This window comes from Zeus faber (assembly GCF_960531495.2).
Source record: "Zeus faber genome assembly, chromosome: 3".
NCBI classification, from domain to species: domain Eukaryota; kingdom Metazoa; phylum Chordata; class Actinopteri; order Zeiformes; family Zeidae; genus Zeus; species Zeus faber.
Window position 1 is genome coordinate 28,557,379 of NC_137190.1, and position 22,553 is coordinate 28,579,931.

The following is a 22,553-nucleotide window of genomic DNA, read 5'->3' on the forward strand; positions in this document are numbered from 1 at the left end:
ATATTTAAAAATAAGTTGTCTATTGGATCAGCACAGGAAAAATGTTTTACAGTTAAATATAGTTCGATTAAGAGTTGGAAAGGTGACACTGGCACTCATTGCAACACTGCAAATCAGAAAATAACCTTGATCAAATTTAAGACGCCGGCGCTCGCTTACTAGGCCGTCATCAAGCTGCTCCTCCATATCTTCAATCCCTGTTCAGGTTCCAGACTCGGACTCGTGTGTGTACGTTCCTCCACCCTCTCCTCTGCCACTACGTGGTCTCAGGAGTCGTTCACTGGCGCCCGATGGTGGAGTCCGCTCCCCCAGCCTGTCAGAGCAGCTGAATCGCTCACCATCCTCCGTCGCAGACTCATTCCCCATCTCTTCAGACTGCACCTGGACCCTGTACGAATAGTCTTCATACAGCCAGTGAGTCTCCTTACTGCCAGTAATACATTTTGGTGCGTTCTTGTGACAGTAATACTTTATGGGCATTTTTTCGTATGTATGTAATTATTGTATGTCGCTTTGGACAAAAGAGTCTGCAAAATGACGTAATGGAATAATAAAGATTTTTTTAATCACATTTTTTTGTCTACTCTCCTCCTTGTATTACCAGAGTGCCAAGAACACCCGTCAAGTACATTTGGACAGAACTATATGAAAGGATGGGCTCAAACCAGTCAACTCTGAGCACCTCCCGTCATGCAAAATGCCTTAGTGTTGATTTTTAACGGTACGAAAATGGTCTACAATAAAAGACAACACACAGCCATATTTTGGGATAAAAAAAAAAATTGAAAATGTTTTATTTTGTAGCACAGAATTAACAGCGAGGTGATTGGCAGTGACCGATTTCAGCTAGAACACCATGTCTCAGGCTACAGACATTCAAAGCCTGATCCTTCCATCCGAGATGGAGTCGAATATGTCTTGTGTCATGGGAACATAACCCTTGTTACCCTCCAGGAAAAACAGGGCGTCCTTGATGATCGCAGGGTCGAATCCCTCCTCTGCTAGCTGGACTTTCAATTGCTTAAAGGTCCCGGTCACACTCAGTGAATCCTGACGGGGCATGAGGTCGTTGAAGAAATATATTATTTGTTTTAAACTATATGCTTCACTTAATTAGCCATGTTTATTGTTTTTTAGTTTTTTACCTGTATGCGGATGAAGCAGGGTCTTGCGTAGCTGGGTAGGTAGGATTTTACATGATCATAGAGAGCACTTCTGTCAAAGTTCATGTTTTCTTTCATCTTAATCGCTGCCATTCCAATTCTCCCCTCGTGTCCTAACACATAGAACACAGTTATTAACAAGATAGCTTCACTACCCATGTGAGAGATTGATACCTATGAAAATGTATGTAAAAAAAAAATGGACGACTTTAATGGTATAACATTTTTATATTGATGAACTAACACAATCATTTATATTTTTTCTTCAATATATTGATCATCAATTCGCATCAGAGTACGCATAGAGATTGGAAGATAGACACCCTTGTCCCTCTTCAGGAGGACCAAAAAACGTTGCTTCCAGTGGGAGTGAATATGTTATTTCCCTGGAATCCCTGGATTTTATGTTCATCTGTGACATCGTCATAGACTGATTGTAAACATTTTCTCCATATGTGCCATTCAAAAGTGTATGGAATATTCTACCTGGCACCTTCACACCATAGACGTTAGCCTCCAGCACACAGTCCACCATGATCAAATAATCAGCCACCTCGGTGGTGGCAACGTTCTCTCCTTTCCACCTGTATGCGAGAAAAACAAGGAAATCCATTTTTAAAAGTTATCTAATGACAGGTGAAAAATAAGGATTATGCTGATCTACTGACCTAAAGGTGTCTCCGATACGGTCTTGGAAGTAGATGAAACCTTCGTGGTCGATTTTGAGGAGATCCCCCGTGTTGAAGTAGCGGTCTCCTTTCACAAGCACGTCCCCCAACATCTTCCTCTCTGTCTGCTGCTTGTTCTTGGCGTACCCGCTGAAAGGTGTTCTTTCTGAAATCTTGGCAACCAGCAATCCCGTCTCACCTGCGGTTAAAAAAAAAATGCCATTACATTAAAACTAGATTTAAAGATGAAAGGCATCATGACAGGAGTTTCTCCCACTGTTTTTCCTCACCCCTGGGAACTTTGATGCAGAAACCTCTGGAGTCTCTCACTGGTTCTTCTTTCTCCGTGTCGTATCTTATTAACGTATGTGGACATATGGCCTGGAAACATACATAGGTGGGGACCAACTACTACTTCACAACGATTAGGACAGACAGTGAGAACAAACCGGAAGTCCGTTCATTCCTATGGCGAGTTGGATTCCGTGAAAAGTTATGACACGCAATGATGTGTAATTTCCATGTTCGATAGAGGCATACAAATCTTTCATCTCATGTGACTAGTTTTGGTCAGACACTACTACCGGAATTGACGTCAGTTAAGGTTTTGTATTGGACCTGGGCTTAAAACTAAGTAAATAAGTAGCATATATAAAATTATGACGTTATTTACATTAACCTTGCATGTCACCATATTCATTATCAATAAATCTCTATATAAGTTAACTGTGCGTATTTATTTATTTTTTTGGACGTGCTTTTTTTCGGAATGTGCTTAGGCTCTCATTTCGGTGTGTTTTGCGACTGCAGAAGTTTATTTGTTTCAGCCCGGTTACAGTGTATTTCTGTGATTGGGCAGTGTTTGCAGCTGTGGATGGGTTTCCTACACCGCAACTAATGGCGTTTATCATTCTCACATAGGATTATGGCTGAAACAATGATGACAATGAAAAAAAAAATCAAATTTTTTACTAAATTATTCCACAACAATGGACTGATCTGGATCAAATAATATAAGATATGCACGATTTAAACATATTCATGACATACTTTGTGGAAGGTGCTCTGTTTGCCGATGGCTCCAATTTTTCCAATATAGTTAACAAAGCCGATATTTCCTTCTGTTGCTCCATAACATTCACAAATACGAATGTCCCCGAAGCGCTGCAGGAACTCCGCCCAGGTGTCGGCTCTGATCCCGTTTCCCAAAGCCAGCCTGATCCTATGGTCTCTGTCCCTGTCTCCCTGAAAGTGGAATCAGGAGGAGGGCGAGGGAGGTGTCACTTACAAATATCATGTGTTATTATCGTACGGTAACCAGACGTCTCGGTTTGTCCGGGACTGTCTTGGTTTGTCTGGGACTGTCTTGGTTTGTCTGGGACTGTCTTGGTTTCAGGCTGTGTCCCGAGTCCCGACAGTTATCTGTTAAACACTAAAATGTCCCGGTTTTCAAAATTCACTACCAAATTGTCCCAGTTTTAACGCAATTAAAATAATAATAATAATACTATTATACTTCTTTCAGTGCTTACATATATTATATACTGTTTACAGGCAAGTAGAAAAAAGTGTGCACGAAGATGTGATTGTGTTTTCTACAACCCCGTCTTCTGTGTCTCTGTGGCGGAGGGCCCTGTTCAGGTGCCAGTGTGGCAGTTTCGCTTACAACGCGCCACCCAAGTGACGTGTTCAGGGACCTCCCGTACAGAGACGCAGAAGACGGGGTTTTAAAAACACACAACAAGCCCCGAACACGAGGTAGGTGTTTCATTTGCATAATGTAATTTACAGTCTTCCTGAATTGTAGTTAGTTGGAACAGAAACCATACGAAATGAAACAGTAACACTTATTACTTTGTTACTAATAACCTGTATAATGTTTGAAAATAATTAGATTAAAGTATTACCAGAAGACAATTGAATTAAACAAACCGCAATGTATTAAGCGTCATAAATTTACACACGTAATAACATCACCTTCAGAATTTTAGACATTCCAGAGATATACTGTAGACATTCTAGAGATATCAATATATACAATCTTCCTGAATTGTAGTTCGTTGTAACAATAACAATAAGCAATTACACAGTGCAAAAACATGTATTTATTGTGTCTATATTATGAAATAGTGGCATTGTTTTTGTGTTTTTGTGTTCCAGATGCCTCAAAGAAGCCCACATTCTAAGGCAGCAAAATGGTTGTCAGAACGCATTGCTTTAAAGGTCAGCCACTCTTCTCTGAAAAAAACACTAAAATTGTTAGGCCCACGGCCTCCCAGCACCACTAGAGGCCGCTCTTGACCCATCCGCGGCTCCTCCCTTATGCATTTTCACACACCTGGGATCAATTACCTTCATCACCCACACAGTATTTATTCTCCAACTCCCCAGTCACTCATTGGCAGACTGTCAACTGGCATACCCAAGTTGTACTGCTCCTAACTCCTAGCTCCTGGCTCCTAGCTCCTGTTCCAAGTTCCTAGTTTATGTCTCCTTGTTTCGTCTTCCCCTAACCTGCTTGTCTCCTCTCTTTTACCAAGTCTGTCCGTCCCTCTCCATCCAGCCCGGTTCCCCGTCTCTCCACCCGGATCCTGGACCCCTCCTTCCCGGTCATCATCACCCTGCCCTGCCCTGCTCCATCCCTACCTGACCGGCCATCTCCACCATGTGGTCTAATAAACATCCTTCGTCTGCCTCCCGTCTCTCTGTGTCATGCATTTCGGGCCCTCCTAGCTCCGGTTGTAACAAAAATACTTTCTGAAACCTCTGAGCAAAACTCGGAAAAAAACAAGAACTTCAAGAAACTGTAAAATAACTCAAACATCCCAAAAAATAAGTTTCAACAACATCTGTGACAAAAGTTAATGCATATGAAGTGCCTTAAAATATACCTGCTGATTCTCCACGCATCTTGGTGTTCATTTCATCAGGGTGATGCACGGTTTGGAGGCTCCAGGAACAAGCAATGTGCAGCTGTCTGTTCGACAGCTTTACTTATGCGCATAATCCAGAATGTTTTGACATGAACAGTAGGTGAGCTCAATGATGTTTTGATAAAATGAACTAGCCTTCATCAGGACATGAAAACTTCCGGTACAATAAAAGACAATGTTCTTGTAAGAGATTATATTGCAATACCAGAATTGCCAAGGACACATACCTTCTGTAATACAACATTCAAATTGACGTATTCTGATGCGTTTACTGGCATGGTGTTGATCACTAGGACCCTGCATTACGGAATATGGCCATGCCAGCTGATGATCACTGGTAAATGATGATGCATGGGAATGAGATTTGTTTGTTAAAAATATCACCTTACGTATGTATTCTATAACTAAAAATTTATTTGATTGTATGTCATCTATAGCATTGCAAATAGCTCGTGAACATCATTATCTCACACATGGCACACCGACTAGCCTGGACCCCATGTGTTGCTGCCTGCAGCTGTATTTTCATTTGAATTTGTTTGAGAACATAGGTGCTAAGTGTCACATATGTCCTCAAACAGGTCTGCCCATATGACCGCTAGAAGACACGATAGTAATTTGTTTTTAAACAAAGGATGGAGTGTAAATAACTTACATTAACTAAACACGACACGAATAGCATAATTACATCTGTTGACTGTGAGTTTTGTCATTTAAAAAACATAGAAATGCCTGTTTTCCTGAAATCACTGTAGGTTAGTGCATATGAATTACATTTACAATATTTTACAAAGGAGTGGGAAGGAGGTACAAAGGAGCGATTTACCTTTGGCGTGTTGCAGAGGTAGCGCATAATTTCTCCTATGTACTGAATCACTGTGACATTGTACTTCCTGCAGTCATTCCAAAACTGTGAGGCGGAGAACTTGCGTCTCAAAACAACCGTGATGCCTAGAAAAGGAACAAAGGCAGCAATTGTAGATATATTTCTGCAAAAAGTTATGTTGAAAAAAAGAAGGATTAAAGATTGCCCGTGCTCTTTCACCTTTTTCTATGGCCCCACAGAGTCCCATCAGGAAGCCAGAGCTGTGGTAGAGGGGCAGATAGACAAAAATAACGTCGTCTGTGCAGACGCCGGCCATGGACTGCAGGAATGACGTCATCCAGACCCTCTCGTGGTTAATTATAGCTGCTTTGGGAAGTCCTTTGAGACAATGTTTAGATAATAAGAACTACCTCAAGATCAACGATGCATAATCATAAATAAGGTGTTTTAATCTCACAATATAACTGTATATTCTCTGCCTACCCGTTGTACCCGATGTGTAGATGTACAGTGCAGGACTCTTTATGTTGATGTTTTCCCTGAGCTGAGGCGACAGAGGCTGATCTGAGGCCTGCTGGATTTTGTCGCAGAGGCTCTCCATGCCCTCTGTGTCGCAGTCATCACTGAGGATGAACACACGGACCCCCTGCTCCCGCAAGGTGGGCAGCACCTCCTCCACAGCCCCCTGGAGCTCTAAGAGCAGAGATTGGCATTATTTCAATTACATGTATTTGAAATACATATTTCAATTACCTTTGGGTATACCCCAAATTATGGGCATACTTTTCAATGTACTTTTGCCCAAATTCAATGTATTTTTCTCTGTCTGAGAGGGACAGGCGAAAAGAGTCAAGGTAAAAACAAAGGATCCCAAACTTTTCTGAAGCCAGGACAGTGTAATAATGGCAACATTCATCTTGCTCAATTTCCTGCTTCTCTATTTCAATGGTTAACTGCTTGTCCTCTGTGTTCCCTTATGAAAAAGGACATGTATAAAGATCAAATATATTGCCATCCCGTGGTTTTTGTCATTGTCATTTCAAAATGTTAAAGTCCGTTTAAATCACTGTGCCCTTTTTCTCCAAATAAAACAACTAAAAACAGTGTGGGGACAGGGCACGGAGGAACAGGGCACGGCTCATAGACTCGTTAAAATTATGTTCTGCACATAACGCATGGAGAGGGGGTGATCCAGGAGAGAGTCATGAGGAAAGTGTCTCCATCACGCACAATTTTGTTCTATACCGTTCCATACGCACTTGTTTCATTCCATAAGCAGGTATAAAATAAAATAACTTGCATCTGAATTAAAAACAGCGGGCGTGTCTCAAAATGCAAAATGCGCCCCGGTCGGAGCTCTCTGTGCCTCCTATGGGGATGACGCCCTAGGCGGCAGATTATCTCGCCTATAGGAGTAGTCGAATATTCCCATGGAACAGCCGAATCCAATTTGACTGACAGAATTCTGAGTCGGATGCAGCCCTATTTACAACCACCACTAACAACCACTAATATTGTGTAGCTCCCCTTTGTGCCACGCAACAAGCTACAGCCAATGAGAGCAGACACGGAGTGTGTGTGTGTGTATGTGTGTGTGGGCATCCTTATACAGTTTTTTTTTTACAGTGATCAAGAATATAATAAAAAAATAAATAATCCTGTCCCGTGCACGGTATCGCATCTGATGTCACTTCTTGTGAGTGTTTTCGAGACAAAACGTAGTTTGGAGACCCGAAAGATTTGTCAGGGATTCCTCCTGGTGACAGATCTTGTAATGTATGACCCCCTGTCGCCGATCAATCATGTAGTGTGCCAACTGTGAGACTGCAAGATTCCCAGTCACAAGACAGAAAGTTGTGTAGTGTGAATAGCACAGTGATCTGATGACTCTGAAAGTTCTGTAGTGTGCCCGTGGCATAAGTTGCGCGGTGGGGCCCCCATGGAATGGGTTTATTTTCCAGCACATCCTTCAGATGCTTGATCAGAGCCCACCCTAACCCCCATATATCCCTCGATGTAGAAGAAGACATGATTCATCAGACCAGGCCAGACCTTCTTCTATTGCTCCATGGTCCAGTTGTGACGGTGGACAGGGGTCAGCATGGGCACTCTGACTGGTCTGCAGCTACGCAGCCCAATACGCAGCAAGCTGCATTACGTTGTGTGTTCTGACACCTTTCTATCATAGCCAGTATCTTCTCAGCAATTTGTGCTACAGTAGTTCTTCTGTGGGATCGGACCAAACAGACTAGACTTCTCCCCACACGCATCAATGAATCCATGGGCTCCCATGACCCTGTAGCTGGTTCACCGGTTGTCCTTCCTTGGACCACAATTGGTAGGTAACAACCACTGCATACCAGGAACACCCCACAAGACCTGCCATTTTGGAGATGCTCTGACCCAGTCGTCTAGCCATCACAATTTGAGCCTTATCAAAGTTGCACGGATCCTGAAGCTTGTCCATTTTTCCTGCTTCCAACACATCAACTTCAAGAACTGTTTGTTCTCTTGCTGCCTAATATATCCCACCCCTTGACAGGAGCCAATGGAACGAGATGAGCAATGTTATTCACTTCAACTGTCTGTGGTTTTAATGTTGTGGCTAATCGATGTATAGTAGTAATGTATTTGAAATATATACTGAAATTATTTAAATATTTTGAAAAACAAAACAATCTAACAAAATAATGTCACAATATATACATATATAAATCTATGTAATCACATAAATGTTTATGCACACAGATCATGTCGCACACAACTTCATAGAACCCCAGTCACATAGTTTGCATTATTCACATTATTTCCACAGACATTCCCAAGCCTTGGAGTCCCAGACGCAGCTGTCATTGTTCAGGCCTCACCTTGATGCAGCTACAGAGAGCGAGAAAAACATTTATCACATAGTTCACCAATGACCAGTAACGTCAAACTTACTATATATTGTTTCTGACTTCCCACAATGAACCATTAGACTCAGAGAGCTGCTCCTTAGCACATCTGTGATCCGACCCTTGTACAAGTAAAACCAACGTCTGTCTGCCTCTTTATATAAGACCAATGACTGACAAACTGCAGATTAAAGCGTCCCTTTCATTTCTGTAACAACATCTGTGCATTCCTTCGGTATATATATATATATATATATATATATATTTATATATGTTGTTTTTTTCTGAAGGTATCAATACATTTTTGTATTTTTTGCAAGAACAGCTGAAGCGCTAGTTTGACGAGCAGTCAAAAAGTAGGGCAAGCCTCAAGTGCACATGGGAGTGACCAGTGACCCCGCTGCGTGAAGAGCGTGTGAAAATATAAGAGCAGAAGTAGAAGCAGCGAGTGTTGTGCATTGATTAGCATGAAAGCATCGATGGATAAATCCGTATAAGCCCATACGATATTTTAAGAACGCTTATTTGACTTTACTTGTTTTTATTGTGTATTTTTTGTTATTGTTTGTTTGAACGGATCTGGGAGGGGGTGTTAGACCCACCAACATGCATTATCTAACTAAGTCAGAAAAGTAGCATGCCAAAAATGCTTCTTATTTTCGACATCAACCTCTCGGAAATGTTGAAATAAAGCAGTCATATGACTTTTAAGTGAAAAGGTTGCTCCCAGTCGAAGGGCTGACTATTCATCTTGTTAAGTGTAAAGTCTGCAGTGAATAAAATCTTACCGGCTCCAGCCACCAGCACCTTGGCATCGCAGCAGGAGAAGCAGTGCAGTAGGGACTTGGACCTGATGTTGTTGTTCAGCAGAGCAGCAGTGCAGCCCAGCTTAGCCAAGCCGAGCCAGGCCCACACGTAGAAGGGCTCGTTGGCCAAAAAGAGGGCCACGGTGTCCCCCTCTTTGACTTTGGCCAGTCCGGATAAAACCCTGGCCACCCTGTTGCTCTGTTTGTCGGCGTCCCTGTAGCTGTACGAAGTCTCCTCGAACACGATGAAGGGTTTGTGCGGGTGAGCTGCCGCCTTTTCGAGGAACCGATCCAGAATGCTGTAGAAAGGCTTGCGTTTTTTGTAGTTGGCCATCCGACAGCCGGTTTGCATCATGGTCACCATGAAAGCAATGTCTTTGAAAAGGTAGGGATTCTTCAGGTACAGATATAACGGCAAAATGGCCAAACCTGCGAGTACAGAGTACAGGACATACATGTTGATGTTCAAGTAAATTATCTTTAATTTGTCAATTTTCTGTTCTAAACTTTACTATTTCACACACTGGGTTATGTAGAAAACTCAAAAGTCCCATTCATCCTTCACAGGACATGTTGCTTTATATCTTTGCTTTGGTGCTAGGGCCTATTTGGCTAATGATGTTTGTTTAACTTATTTCTCTGCAGGCAGAAGCAATTCCCTGCCAAATGCACTATGGTAATTGATGCTTTGTTCCAACTCCCTGTTTAAGCCGTCATCACATCGGTCCTGGCAAACCATTTAAGTTAAAAAAGGTTGCCTTTTTTTACCATTATGCTGTCCTGTATGTGTTCCAACTATTGCAGTTGTTTGATATTAACACCGAATCAATACCTACCACCACCATCTACCTAGTTTCCTACTTGAGTAACGCTTACTTCACACTGAATCCGTCACGCCTGTCACGGACCAGCCCAAAATTCTAGGGGGCTGCATCTATATGTTAGGGTCAGGGAAAGTGTGAGAGCAGTGGGCAGTGGGCAGTGTGTTTTTTTTTCCAGTGCAATAGTTTACAGTATATACTGTGTGCATATTTATATATATATATATATATATATATATATATATATATATATATATATATATATATATATAACCGTTTGTACACAACTGTAAACAAAAGTCAACAGGGCGTGTCTTGTCATTGCATTGGAATTGTGTGTATTTAAATATTCTATATTTTTTTAACTAGAGCTTGAAATGTTTAACTTTTGATTGCTAAAATGTGTTCTTTATTTTTTAAAAGATCTATGAAAGCAGAGTGTGCCATAAAGGAAATGTAGTGGCTATGACCTTTAAGCATGATGAGAATAATGACTTGTACCATGGAATCACCGAACTGATGCAAGTTGATGCTTGTATCACATTTCAACCTTCATTGCACTGAACACTTTTGCCAAATATTAAGGACGAGGGTTTATTCAGGAGTGACATGGGATAGGTTCCAGTTCCCCAGGGCAAACAGTCTCAAATGTGTTCAGACTCTGCTGCAGATATTTGATTACATTTGCAAATAAGTAAACTGATCTGTGAAAGTTCACCTCGGTTAAATAAGTCACCGTATGTATCGTCCTCACCATCCTCGTGGTTGAGGGTGTAAAATTTTGCAATTGGAAAAACAATGGTTCAGTTTGGGCTTAATATTTTTTATTTGGGGTCCAGTCCGTAGGCCTCACCCTAAGATAGACAAAAAGGTTTAATTTAGTTCTCTAGAAGGGACTTTGACATTGGATTACTCAAAAACATCACAGTAAAAGTGGTTCATAATATTTGTGCAAGTAGTCTAAGAAGTACTTATAACCAAAATATGAGGCCTATGAACTACTTATGGAAGAAATGGGTTTTTATCCCACATCAAAGTGAAGATGATAAGGCTTTTTCTTGTTGTCTGGAAGGGACTTTGACATTGGATAACTCAAAAACTACACAGTAAAAGTACAAACCCCAATTCCAATGAAGTTGAGACATTGCGTAAAATGTAAATAAAACAGAATATAATGATTTGCAAATCCTTTTCAACCTATATTCAATTAAATACACTACAAAGACATGATATTTGATGTTCAAACTGATAAACTTTATTGTTTTTTTTCAAATATTCACTCATTTTGAATTTGATGCCTGCAACACTTTCCAAAAAAGCTGGGACAGGGGCATGTTTACCACTGTGTTACATCACTGTGGGGGTTTCTTCCCACAGTTAAGGGTTCGGGGAGGGAGACGAAGTCTTTCTGGCTGGGGTGCACTAACATGGCTTGAGTTTTATTGTCCATTTTAGTGTCTGGCCGGTCTATTATAAAGTGGTTGATAATAGTTCTCTTGGGTGCAGGAGGAATAGCGTTCTGCTCCTGGGTTGCTCACGAGCTTGTGTACCAATCTTCTCTGTAAGACAGACAAAACGTTAAGAAAAGTCCCTGCCTTGATTTGGACCAATTCAAGGCAGCTTGGTGGCCGGGGAAAAGGGAACTGTGCTGTCATCCGTGTTTGTGCTTGTGCTTGTGCTTTGTCCACCACATACCCCCCGGCCAACTGCCGACTCCACCCCCCCCAGAGCGGGAGAAAAGGTCAGCCACGACCATCTGCGCCGCCGGCCTGTGGACCACCCGGAAGTTAAAGGGGCTCGAGAGCCAGTTACCACCGGGTGATCTGGGCATTTGTGTCCTTCATGTGGTGGAGCCACTGCAGCAGGACGTGGTCTGAACAGGGGGTGAAAGCTCGTCCTAGGAGGTAGTAGCGGAGGGAACCGACTTTAATGGCGAGACACTTTCTCCACCGTGCTGTACCTCGACTCCCGCTCTGAGAGCTTGCGGCTGAGGAACAGCACCAGAGGCTCGGTCCCCTCAACCTCCTGGGACAGGACTGCGCCCAGCCCTCTGTTCGACGCGTCGGTCTGCAGATAGAAAGTGAGAGAGAAGTTAGGATTAAACAGCACTGGCTTCCCACAGAGAGCTGACTTTACCCTCACAAACGCCTGCTGGCACTTCTCTGACCACTGGACCGGATCTGGAGCACCTTTTCGAGTTAATTCTGTCAAGGGGCTGGTTAGCTCTGAAAAGTAGGGGACAAACCTCCTATAGTAGCCAGCCAGCCCCAAGAACTGCCTCACCTCCTTCTTGGTCTTAGGTCTTGGCATGGTTCCAACCGCCGCGGTTTTATCACGCTGGGGTCGGACCAGGCCTTTTCCTAATTGGTACCCCAGATACCGTACCTCCGGCCGTTCCACGGCACATTTCTTTGGGTTGGGGGTGAGCCCAGCCTCAGGGACTCAAGCACAGTGCCCACATGCTGCATATGCTGCTCCCAGGTGTCGCTGTGAATAATAACGTCATCTCGGTAGGCCGCAGCATATACTACATGCGGACACAGAATGTGGTCCATGAGTCTCTGAAAGGTGGCTGGGGCACCGAACAACCCGAAAGGAAGTGTGCGAAAGTGGTATAAGCCAAACAGCGTGGAGAACGCAGATTTTTCCTTCAACTCCTGAGACAAGGGAATCTGCCAGTAGCCCTTGGTTTAATCCATCGATGTGAAAAAACATGCTATACCTTGAGAAGTTCATCGACCCGGGGCATCAGGTAGGCGTCGAACTTGCACACCGTGTTCACCCTTCGGTAGTCCACGCAGAACCGGACTGACCCATCAGACTTACTCACCAGCACGATGGGATTAGACCAGTCACTCCTGGACTCTATTACGCCCATGACCAGCATGGCCTCTAATTCTGCCTGGACAATCTTGCGTTTGTGTTCAGGCAGGTGATATGGCCGAGAGCGCACCTTTACCCTCTGGGGTCGTCTCCACATGGTGGTGTATAAGGGATGTGAGGCCTGGCAGGAAGGAGAAAATATCAGAGAAGCGACGCTGAAGTGCAGAAACGTTGGCCCTCTGGGACAGAGAGAGATGGTCACTTAACAGGGCCATGGTACAATCGGCCACTTTTTGAACCTCCGACCCCAACTAATCCCGCTCAATGGCCGCCGTAACCAGAGCCACAGACGCCCCCTCTCTCTATTTTTTTAAGAGTTTTAGGTGATAAATCTGTGTCGCCACCTGCCTGTCAGACTGTCCGACCTCATAATAGACCTCGCTAACGTGTCGTGTGACCGCAAAAGGCCCTTGCCACTTTGTGAGCAATTTAGAGCTGGACGTAGGGAGCAACACTAACACCTTGTCTCCCGGTGCAAATTGTCTGAGTCGAGCCCCCCGGTCGTATAAAAGGTGCTGACGTTCCGGAGCCCGGAGCAAATTCTCCCGTGATAACGGCCAAATCAGCGCGTGTACCTTTGCTCTCAGGTCCATAACATACTGTATTTCAGTCTTACTGGTGCTTGGACCTTCCTCCCAGTTTTCTTAAATTAGGTCTAGCAGCCCCGGGGTCTCCTGCAAAGAGGAGTTCAAAAGGAGAAAATCCTGTGGAGGCCTGGGGTTCCGCAGCAGCTGGAACAGTCCATTGGGGTGATGAGGATCCTTCATGATCCTGCGGCTCTGCAACTAAACCTCCTGGTGTATAAGTCCTGCACGGAGGGGAGGATAGTTCCAGTGGTATGTTCAGCTGAACGCACCACCCTTAGCAGGGCCCGCCTGTCCTGAACAGTACAGTTCCCAAACCAGGCCGTGATGTTGCCTGTCAGGATGCTCTCCACTGCTCCTGATCACTACTGGTTTACGTGATGTAATTCTTGTAATTATGTGGCTTTTGTCGACAGAAGACATACTTAACCGCATTGGTCTCCTGGTCAGAAATTCATGCGGGGACAGTGGTGTCGCACCATGTGATTGTCCTCGCATTCCCATCATCACTAATGACAGGAATAAAAACTCAGTAGAGCTTACCTTTACTGGGATTCCATTCTGAAAAACATGTCAATTATCACCAAACAATATTTTAATCATGACAAAGCTTCAGCTTGATAAGTCCATCATGAGGTTCCTGCATTGTTCTAAGCAAAATCCTTATGTTTACTTAATTCTCTAACTATATCCCTCCTTTTTGACAAATGGTACCTACCATATGTCAAACAAGTAAAACAATGAAAAAACTTGTGGGAAAGATACAGCTCAGTACATACTGTACCAAGCAGCTCTGCCACTCCAATAATTTAGTGCACGATGCCTTTGAGTAAAGGAAAAAACCAAGTTATTGAGCCTGTGTCCTCATCTGTGGAGGAGACAACCATCATTAGCCAGAGCATAAATTGGGTACGGCGGCTTTGTTGGCTGCATTGGCTCCAACATTTCCTATAGAGATGGGGTCAAGTACATTAATGTAAACAACACAAATAGGAAGATCAAAATGGGGGGGTTATGACATCACAACATTAAACAGAGGTTCTGTATGTCTCATCAAACAGGTACGCCGCACCGTATCTCACTTGCCTGTACATATTCATGCAATATGCAATCAAAAAAAACAAAAAACAAAAAAAACCAAAACAGTTTACCACAGATAGAAACACAAACACAACCGGTTGTACAAAGATAGACACACTGTTTTAGACAAAAACAGATGACGGACAAACAAACCAAAACAAAAACCCTCCTCTTTTTGTACTCATGAGTTCAAATCATTGTAGTTGCACTTTTCAAGAACTTCAGTAGCAAGATTTGGGCGGTGTGAAGCCACAAGGGCTATCGCTGTCAAGCAATCATGTGAATCTCCATAAGAGTTAAGAAGAGAAGTTGGGGATAGCAAAGTGAAAGTTGCACATGTCGATGATGGAGAGGTGATGTCTGAGAGAAACAAACCGGTTTGCTTCGTAGCAAGATAAAGGCTACAGCATGTAATCAACCCAGTGACCCCAGCACCGAGTTTCCAAGCATAGTATGCAACAAGACGTAATTCATTTCCATAAGATTGCAACAACACAGCTTACATTAAACCATCTTATTCATCCACAGTTAAAGTAATCCAGCAAAGCCAACATGGTGCACAAAAACTTTGAAAAGCAACGAAAGGTTCTACCGTGTAATGGCTTGGCAAGCATTGCCTCATTCCATGATCCAAAAACAACAATAACCACAACAGCCAAGAAAGGCCATGCCAGGGTGCGACCCTGAGGAGACAAAATTAAAATAAAATAAATGTCATGACTCAAATAATGAATGTTCTTTTGTGCCGGCTGGAGTTATAAGGGAAAAAAATAGAAACTGTAAACATCTTGTTCTAAGTATGTTAGGAATTCCTGTGTATCTACAAGACAAGTAGATCAATAAACTACAATATTCTAAGAAGTGTGCTGCCATTGATAAATTCAAATCAGTCAAAATAAAATTTCCGTAATGTGGCAGAAGAAAAAATATCCCCGGAGACTCCACATAACTTCAACAACGAGTTAAGCAACTAGAGAGGGTAAAGAAAAAATATGATTCACATACTAAAACATTTTAATATTTAGCGCTCAATACTATATTCCCATTTTATTTATTTATTTGTATAATTCTTACTTATACCCTTAAAGGTACAATGAATAACCGCAAACAATAAGCCTGAGATGTCACCAGTCACCAATCTAATAGAACCCTGTCATCAATATAATAGGAGCCTGACTGGCGTTGATAAATAACATTTGATCAACTATCGATTTCTCATAGTTAATTAACGTTACTCAACTCCTAAATATTACATATATTATGTGCTAATCTTTGAACTGCTAGTCTTACCTTTTGGACTTGAAAGAAACATCTCCTGGATGCAATGGGATGCATCTTCAGTGATGTATCCTTAGATCATTGGGTGTTTCGGGTCTCGCAACATCAGACACCCTCCCCCAGGTGACCCAGCCGGGGTTGATCATGCCCCGGCTTGCATCCCAGTAGCAACCCACGGATCTGCCCTTTTGAGCCACAGCCACCTCATGGCTTTCTCTGCGGCTTCGCTTGCGGATTTAATGGCCCACTTCTTGGCCGCCCCTGTCACGCCCAAACGGCCTAGGACTTTGCAGAGAGAGCGTCCTGCAAAGCCTCTGCAGCCAACTTCTATTGGCTCATAGAATGTCCTCCAGCCCCTGACCCTGCAGTCCTCCACCCGGATATTTGGCACGTTTCCTTTCGTTGGCTTCCTCAATGCGCTCTTCCCACGGCACTGTAAGTTCCAGCATGATCAGGTGTTTTGAAGCCTCAGAGGTGATGATCATGTCTGGCCGGAGAGATGTTGATGCAATGTGCTGGGGCAACCTCAGCTGTTTTCCCAGGTCAACATGCAACTGCCAATCAGGGGCTGTGTGGAGGAGTCCTGTTGTTGTCTGTGGACATGCCCGGGGTCTCTCTCCAGCTTTGATGAAGGGGGCTGCCTTCTTCGGAGCATGATGGTGTTTACTGGTGCTGATGGCCGAGGCTATGCTCTCAGCAACTGCTTTCAGAACCTGGTCATGGCGCCAACGGTAGCGACCATCAGCCAGGGACTTTGGGCAGCTGCTGAGGAGATGTTCCAAGGAGCCTCTTCCTGAGCACAGGGGACAGGAAGGTGTCTCGCTCTTCCCCCACACATGGAGGTTCACTGGGCTCAGAAGGGCATCATAGACTGCCTGCACAAGGAACTGGACGCGGTGGAAGTCTGCCTGCACGATGTTTGACCAAGTGACTTTGCGCTGCAACGCGCTCTCCCATCTTGTCCATGCCCCCTGCTGCCGGAGTCCCACTGCCCTACTCACTCGCTCCTCCTCCAAACCTGCTCGAACCTCTTCCTGGAGTAGATGGTGTCTCTCCTTTCCCCGGGCCTGACTCACTTGGGTCTTTGGGAAATAGCCCAGGCCTGCTCTCCCTGTCGCCAAGACCCCTACCAGTGCTTTTTGCCTTAGGCGTGACTCTGCCACCTCCACTGCCTTCTCAGCCTTCCACTTCCTTCCTGTCCTCACTTCAATCCCAGCTGATGACACCTTGCTGTCCCTGGAATCCCTGTACTGTAGGGCTTCTCTTGTACGTGCCACCTTGAATTCTTCAGTGAGCCCACTGAAGGGTAGCTGGAGGGTGTTACTTGTCCCGCACAGGGCAGCGCTGTTAAGGCTGCGGGGAAGGCCCAGCCACTTCCGAAGAAAGCCATTGCTCTTCCTTTCCAGGGATTCCACAGTTGTTACAGGGACTGCATAGACGAGGAGAGGCCACAAGACTCTGGGCAGAATGGAGTGCTGGTAGATCCAGGCTTTAAATCTACCAGGCAGGCCGGACTTGTCCACCTTGGTGAGCCACGCTCCTAGTTGTACACCAAACTCCTGGATGGCAGCAGAGTCTTTCAGGCTTGAGTCAAAGAGCTTCCCCAAGCTCTTGACTGGTTTCTCCGTGATGGATGGGATTGCAGTTCCAGAGATCGAAAACCGGAACTTGTCCATCACCTTCCCCCTCTTCAGTACCATGGACCTCGACTTGGAGGGCTTGAAACTCATCCTAGCCCATGTGATGAGTCTCTCCAATCCCTCTAAGATCCACCTGCTCCCTGGGACCGTTGTTGTGATGGTAAGGTCGTCCATGTAGGCTCTTATAGGGGGCTGGCGAACACCTGATCTGGATAGGGGCCCTCTGCATTCCACCTCCGGACAGGGAGTATTCAACTATAAGTCCCATCATTCTGCAGTCTGATTAGAAAAAATGGAGAGGTTATTTGGTATTCCAATCAAGTTAACACCTTTTTAAAACAAATATATATGTATAATGACAATAACAGAGCCAGCATTCTAATTGAGACCATCTAAAACCTAGAAGGGCTATTAATAACATATTTGTCAATTAATGAAACAATCACTTTCATCTATTATCTGTGCCCAATTATGTCTCTACTTAATTGTTGAATTTACAAACTATTCAAAACCTTTTCCTAAAATTTTGGAAAATTATTTAATTTAAATTTGGCAATATTCTTACTAGAATGTAGTATTTCCTTGAAATAATCTGTGTATTATCAGGATAGACAGATTGATAAAACAATGGCTGAGAAAACACAGAAGCATCCTTATGGTAGTCACACAGATATCATTTCCAGCAGGAAATTCCTTCAGATGGTCAGTCATTCCACAGCTCTCCGCACAGGCTTGCCGGCCTGTGCGGTGAAGCCACTACAGATGATACAGAATGCGGCTGCGCGACTGGTGTTCAACCAGCCAAAGAGGGCACATGTCACTCCGCTGCTCATCGAGCTCCACTGGTTACCTGTAGCCGCTCGCATCAAGTTCAAGTCTCTGATGCTGGCCTACAGAGTGATTGCTGGGAATGCTCCCGCCTACTTAAATGCTCTTGTAAGAGCACATGTTACCCCCCGGATGCTGCGCTCGTCAAATGAGCGTCGCCTGGCTCTGCCGGCCATACAGCCACGGCAATCCAGGCTATTCTCATTTGTAGTTCCACGTTGGTGGAACGAGCTGCCAAAAATGACCAGAGCAGGGACCTCCCTCTCTGTCTTTAAGAAGCACTTGAAGACCCAGCTCTTCAGTGAGTACCTCCTGTCCTAACCTACAATTACTTAGCACTACCTAGCAGAATTTATTGTTACACTAATGTTGTTGTTACACTAATCTCTGTCGCAATGTAGCTTGAATGTTATTCTACCCTGTAAGTCGCTTTGGATAAAAGGGTCTGCTAAATGACTAAATGTTAATGTAAATGTCTCTCAGTTGGAGAAGAAATTCCAGTTGCAGTCATTCAGTTTCATCGTGTCTGATGCAGTGACATCATTGAATCCAATTCCAAAGAAGCACAGTTGATTAGGCTCCGTAACTGTGCACAACATATTTTCCAATTGTGCGTCTGCTGTACTTGGAGGCCAAACAATTCATGTTCGTTGGTGGAGGGGAGGATCAGCAGGAGTCAATGGTTGCATTTGATTTTCCACAACAGAAGCTTTTTCGTTGTTCAGAAAATGTCCCAAGTCTTTTCTTTTTCTATTCAGCCTGACGGTGGCCAAACTGGATCTCTGTATACAAGGTTTTCAGAGACCTTCTCGGAAATGCAGGAGTCTCTCAGCAGGATATCAGGCTTTTGGGCTTGTGTGAAAAAACCCTAAGGTGCTTAATGTATTGTTCTCATACATTATCATAAGATGAAAGGAAAAGTCTACCACTGTAAGAAGCAGTGTCATAGAGATAATCACTCCAGGGTGCTCTGACAAGAGTGTCCCTGAGTGTTAACACAGTAATCCTTAACTCAGCTTCTGAAGATTGTTTCAACAACTAGACTAGACAACTAGAATGTCATATTAAAATAAGAACTAATCAAGAATTATTCTGGTTGTATAATGCACTCTATAATATATGATGCTTTTATACATTCTAACGATTGAGCTAGATATGGGATATAGAGCTAAATTCAGTCAAGGTCTCACCTTTTATATACTTGCATGCATATCATCTCAAAATAATTCCAATTGAGCCTATTAAATAATCAAATTTGCAAATCAGTTAAATACAAATAGTAATAACATCAATAATGTACAAGGACCTTTGAATGCTGGACATGTTATGGCCTTACTCATTTGTAGAGCAATTCTCTTTGATCTGATCTCTTTGTCAGTCCTTCAAGTCTTCTCAATCAGACGCAGTCACAACTGCACTGGTCAAAACTCCAAAATGCAGTCAGTGGATTTCTGCTTAAAACTGCGGAAATAAAACACTGCATAGATGGGTTGGTTAATTCATTAATATATAATTACAACATTACTCGAATCGCAAGATATTTTCAAGTTTAAACTTAAGAATTTTGAATGTCCAAATTAGAAAAAAAAACCCATCTAAATGGCCAACGTTTTTCACATTTATTTAAGTGTTTCAATTTTTAGTAAGCAAAGTACACAACCCATTACCTCTCCTGTATACAAAACAAAACAATTATTCCTCTTTGTTAAACTAGTTGTTAAATGTTATACTGTATCATACATATACTGTATATCAACATCTACCTTATTCAATGTCAAATCGAGATTACTTCTAGAGGAAGACAAAAATAAAAATTAATAGTAATAATAATGTTGTTCGATCAACTTAAATAATCACCAGCCCTACTGAGAAAAACAAAGAGTAACCGGTAAGGATTCAAACATACAAACACAGTTGTATCTCATACCAAAACGAACAATTCACTCATGCAATATCATGATTTAATGTATAGTGTTCAATCTATACCATTTAGTTATTTATCATATCCTTTGATTTAGAATTACCAATTTACTAATTCTTTGTGCCATTCAATTTGTTACCGCTGAAACACTGCAGACTATCCCTCTGTGTGATAGATAAAGGATCATCTTATCTCAACCAGCAGATCACTTTGACACAAGAACACAAAAGGGAAAAATAAAGTAAATTTAAAAAAGAATAACTCTTTATAAACCAAAAAGTAATTCATTTCTGCTGCTCCTATGCATCATATCTGCTCTCCGCGATGTCTTGAAACATATTTTGGAAGAAATTTTCTTTTTAATTTATATTGATCAATTTAGTTTTATCAATTTTGGAATGCTTTTCCATAACATCTATGAACAAAACACCAACTATAGTTCTCAAAAAATAAAACTCACCATACTTCTAACCTTACCAAAACAATTTAATGAACCAAAAACACTTTTCAGCAACTTAAAACCACAACACTTTTGTCAACATCACAATGATCTCTCTAAACACAATCCAACAATTCAAACGGTGCAATATCTATTCATACTACCACAGCATAGATCTCTGTTGTACAACATTTGACTATTAGTTAAATTATTCAGTTCTGTAGCTTCCTCTGCTGAACCAATATCCTACTAAAATGTCATCGTAAACAAAGAATCCCAAATGCATCATGGGCAAACTTTCTCACTTCCATTGTCAAGATTTAAAAAAATAAAAATAAAAATGTCCTAATTCATTTAAAACCTTACGGTATCCTTTCTAGCAATCCTACCAGAGATTTTCAGATTATAATGACTCCTGTGTTAAACACATACCACGCTTATCTTGCATTTATACATTTGCTTGTTTCATTGAGATTTTATCAGCCAGGAGGCTCAACAAAGCCCAAGAAACTGTCTCTCCGAACTGATGTGATTATGTGAAAGTGTTTTATACTGCAAATAGAGTCACACAGTGGGCCCTTGAACTACGTTCTCCTCCTAATTATTTAAAACTTACTGAAACTAGTTAGAAAGTAAGTCGCATAGCTGGATTATCAATACCTCCAAAATGAAATCTAAGCAAAATAGTAAAAAACAATAAACAAAACAATAATTAAAATTATGATAATAACAATTATTATTATTGTCTTTGATTTTATTTGTATTCCCCTTTTCTTTATAATCAATTTTACTCTATTAATTAAATGTATTGTATTTCCACAACCCCAGACGTTTCTCAACGCTTCTGCTAGGAAGAATCAACAATACTCTATAATATTATGTATTCAATAATGTTGAGTTATTATTGAATAAAAAATATATATTTAAAAAAAAAATATAGATAAACAAACAAAAACCCACCATCATCGCGATCGTACAATATTGGCCACGTCCGCGTTTTTTTAAACCGATTTATCCACTACCCTTCCTGATTACGTCGCACGTAACAGGCCATACGTCTATGTGAGGGGTATGATTTCTGAGTAAAAAATAAATAAATAAATTACTCAGAGCTATTTTACAAAAACAATAGCTTCTACTTCGATCTTCTCTGATCGACAATATCTCAGTTAGTCCTCACCTTAATTTGTTCCAAGATCTCGTGTTGCTCTCTGCTGGATCTGCCAGTCATGCCAGACGACTCCTTCTCAGATATCTCTACGGTCGGTTCCTGCCTGCCGTTGTGCACATAACCTGGGCATGCAGAGTTCCAACACAGGCAAGCAGAGATCCTGCCGACAACGCCAAACTGTGAAGGAAATTCTTCCGCAATGATCGGTGAGGTTAATCTGCCCGCTATAAGAAGACAAAAAACTGAGAATATCCAAGATTATTTATTCTGCAGAATAAAGAGAAAGATTCAGTACTTCTCCAAAGCAGCGCTCAGATCAATCTGATATCACAGAGAAAGACAGGAGGCTTTATACAGAAGAAACAGGGTGTGGTTTGGGTTAGAGGTCTCCGACGAGTCTGCCTCCCCCTCCTAACTGTCTTCTGGGGTGCTTCCCTGTCGAGTGTCCCTTATCTCTATAGAAGGTTAACAGGCCAAGTGTAATCGGTTTCTTTCATATTGGAATTGACATTGTTGATTGTTGATCGTAATCATTTTTCCCTCACATAATCCTCTCCTAAAGTCGACAATCAGCTCCTTAGTTTTGCTGACGTTCAGGTTGAGACTGTTGTCCTGGCA

General features: G+C 42.5%; 1 protein-coding gene across 1 annotated transcript; it reads right to left on the reverse strand.

The window, feature by feature from the left end:
• Nucleotides 1-805: 805 nt before the first annotated feature.
• On the reverse strand, nt 806-9,747 carry LOC307228000 (long-chain fatty acid transport protein 2-like; the record flags this gene model as incomplete). The annotated part of the gene is made up of 10 exons (XM_079997459.1): nt 806-1,050; nt 1,146-1,276; nt 1,650-1,747; nt 1,832-2,030; nt 2,122-2,212; nt 2,882-3,076; nt 5,591-5,715; nt 5,810-5,968; nt 6,074-6,283; nt 9,273-9,747. The coding sequence occupies 10 exons, from the start codon at nt 9,745-9,747 to the stop codon at nt 877-879; spliced, it is 1,857 nt and encodes a 618-aa protein (XP_079853585.1). The 3' UTR covers nt 806-876.
• Nucleotides 9,748-22,553: the final 12,806 nt, after the last annotated feature.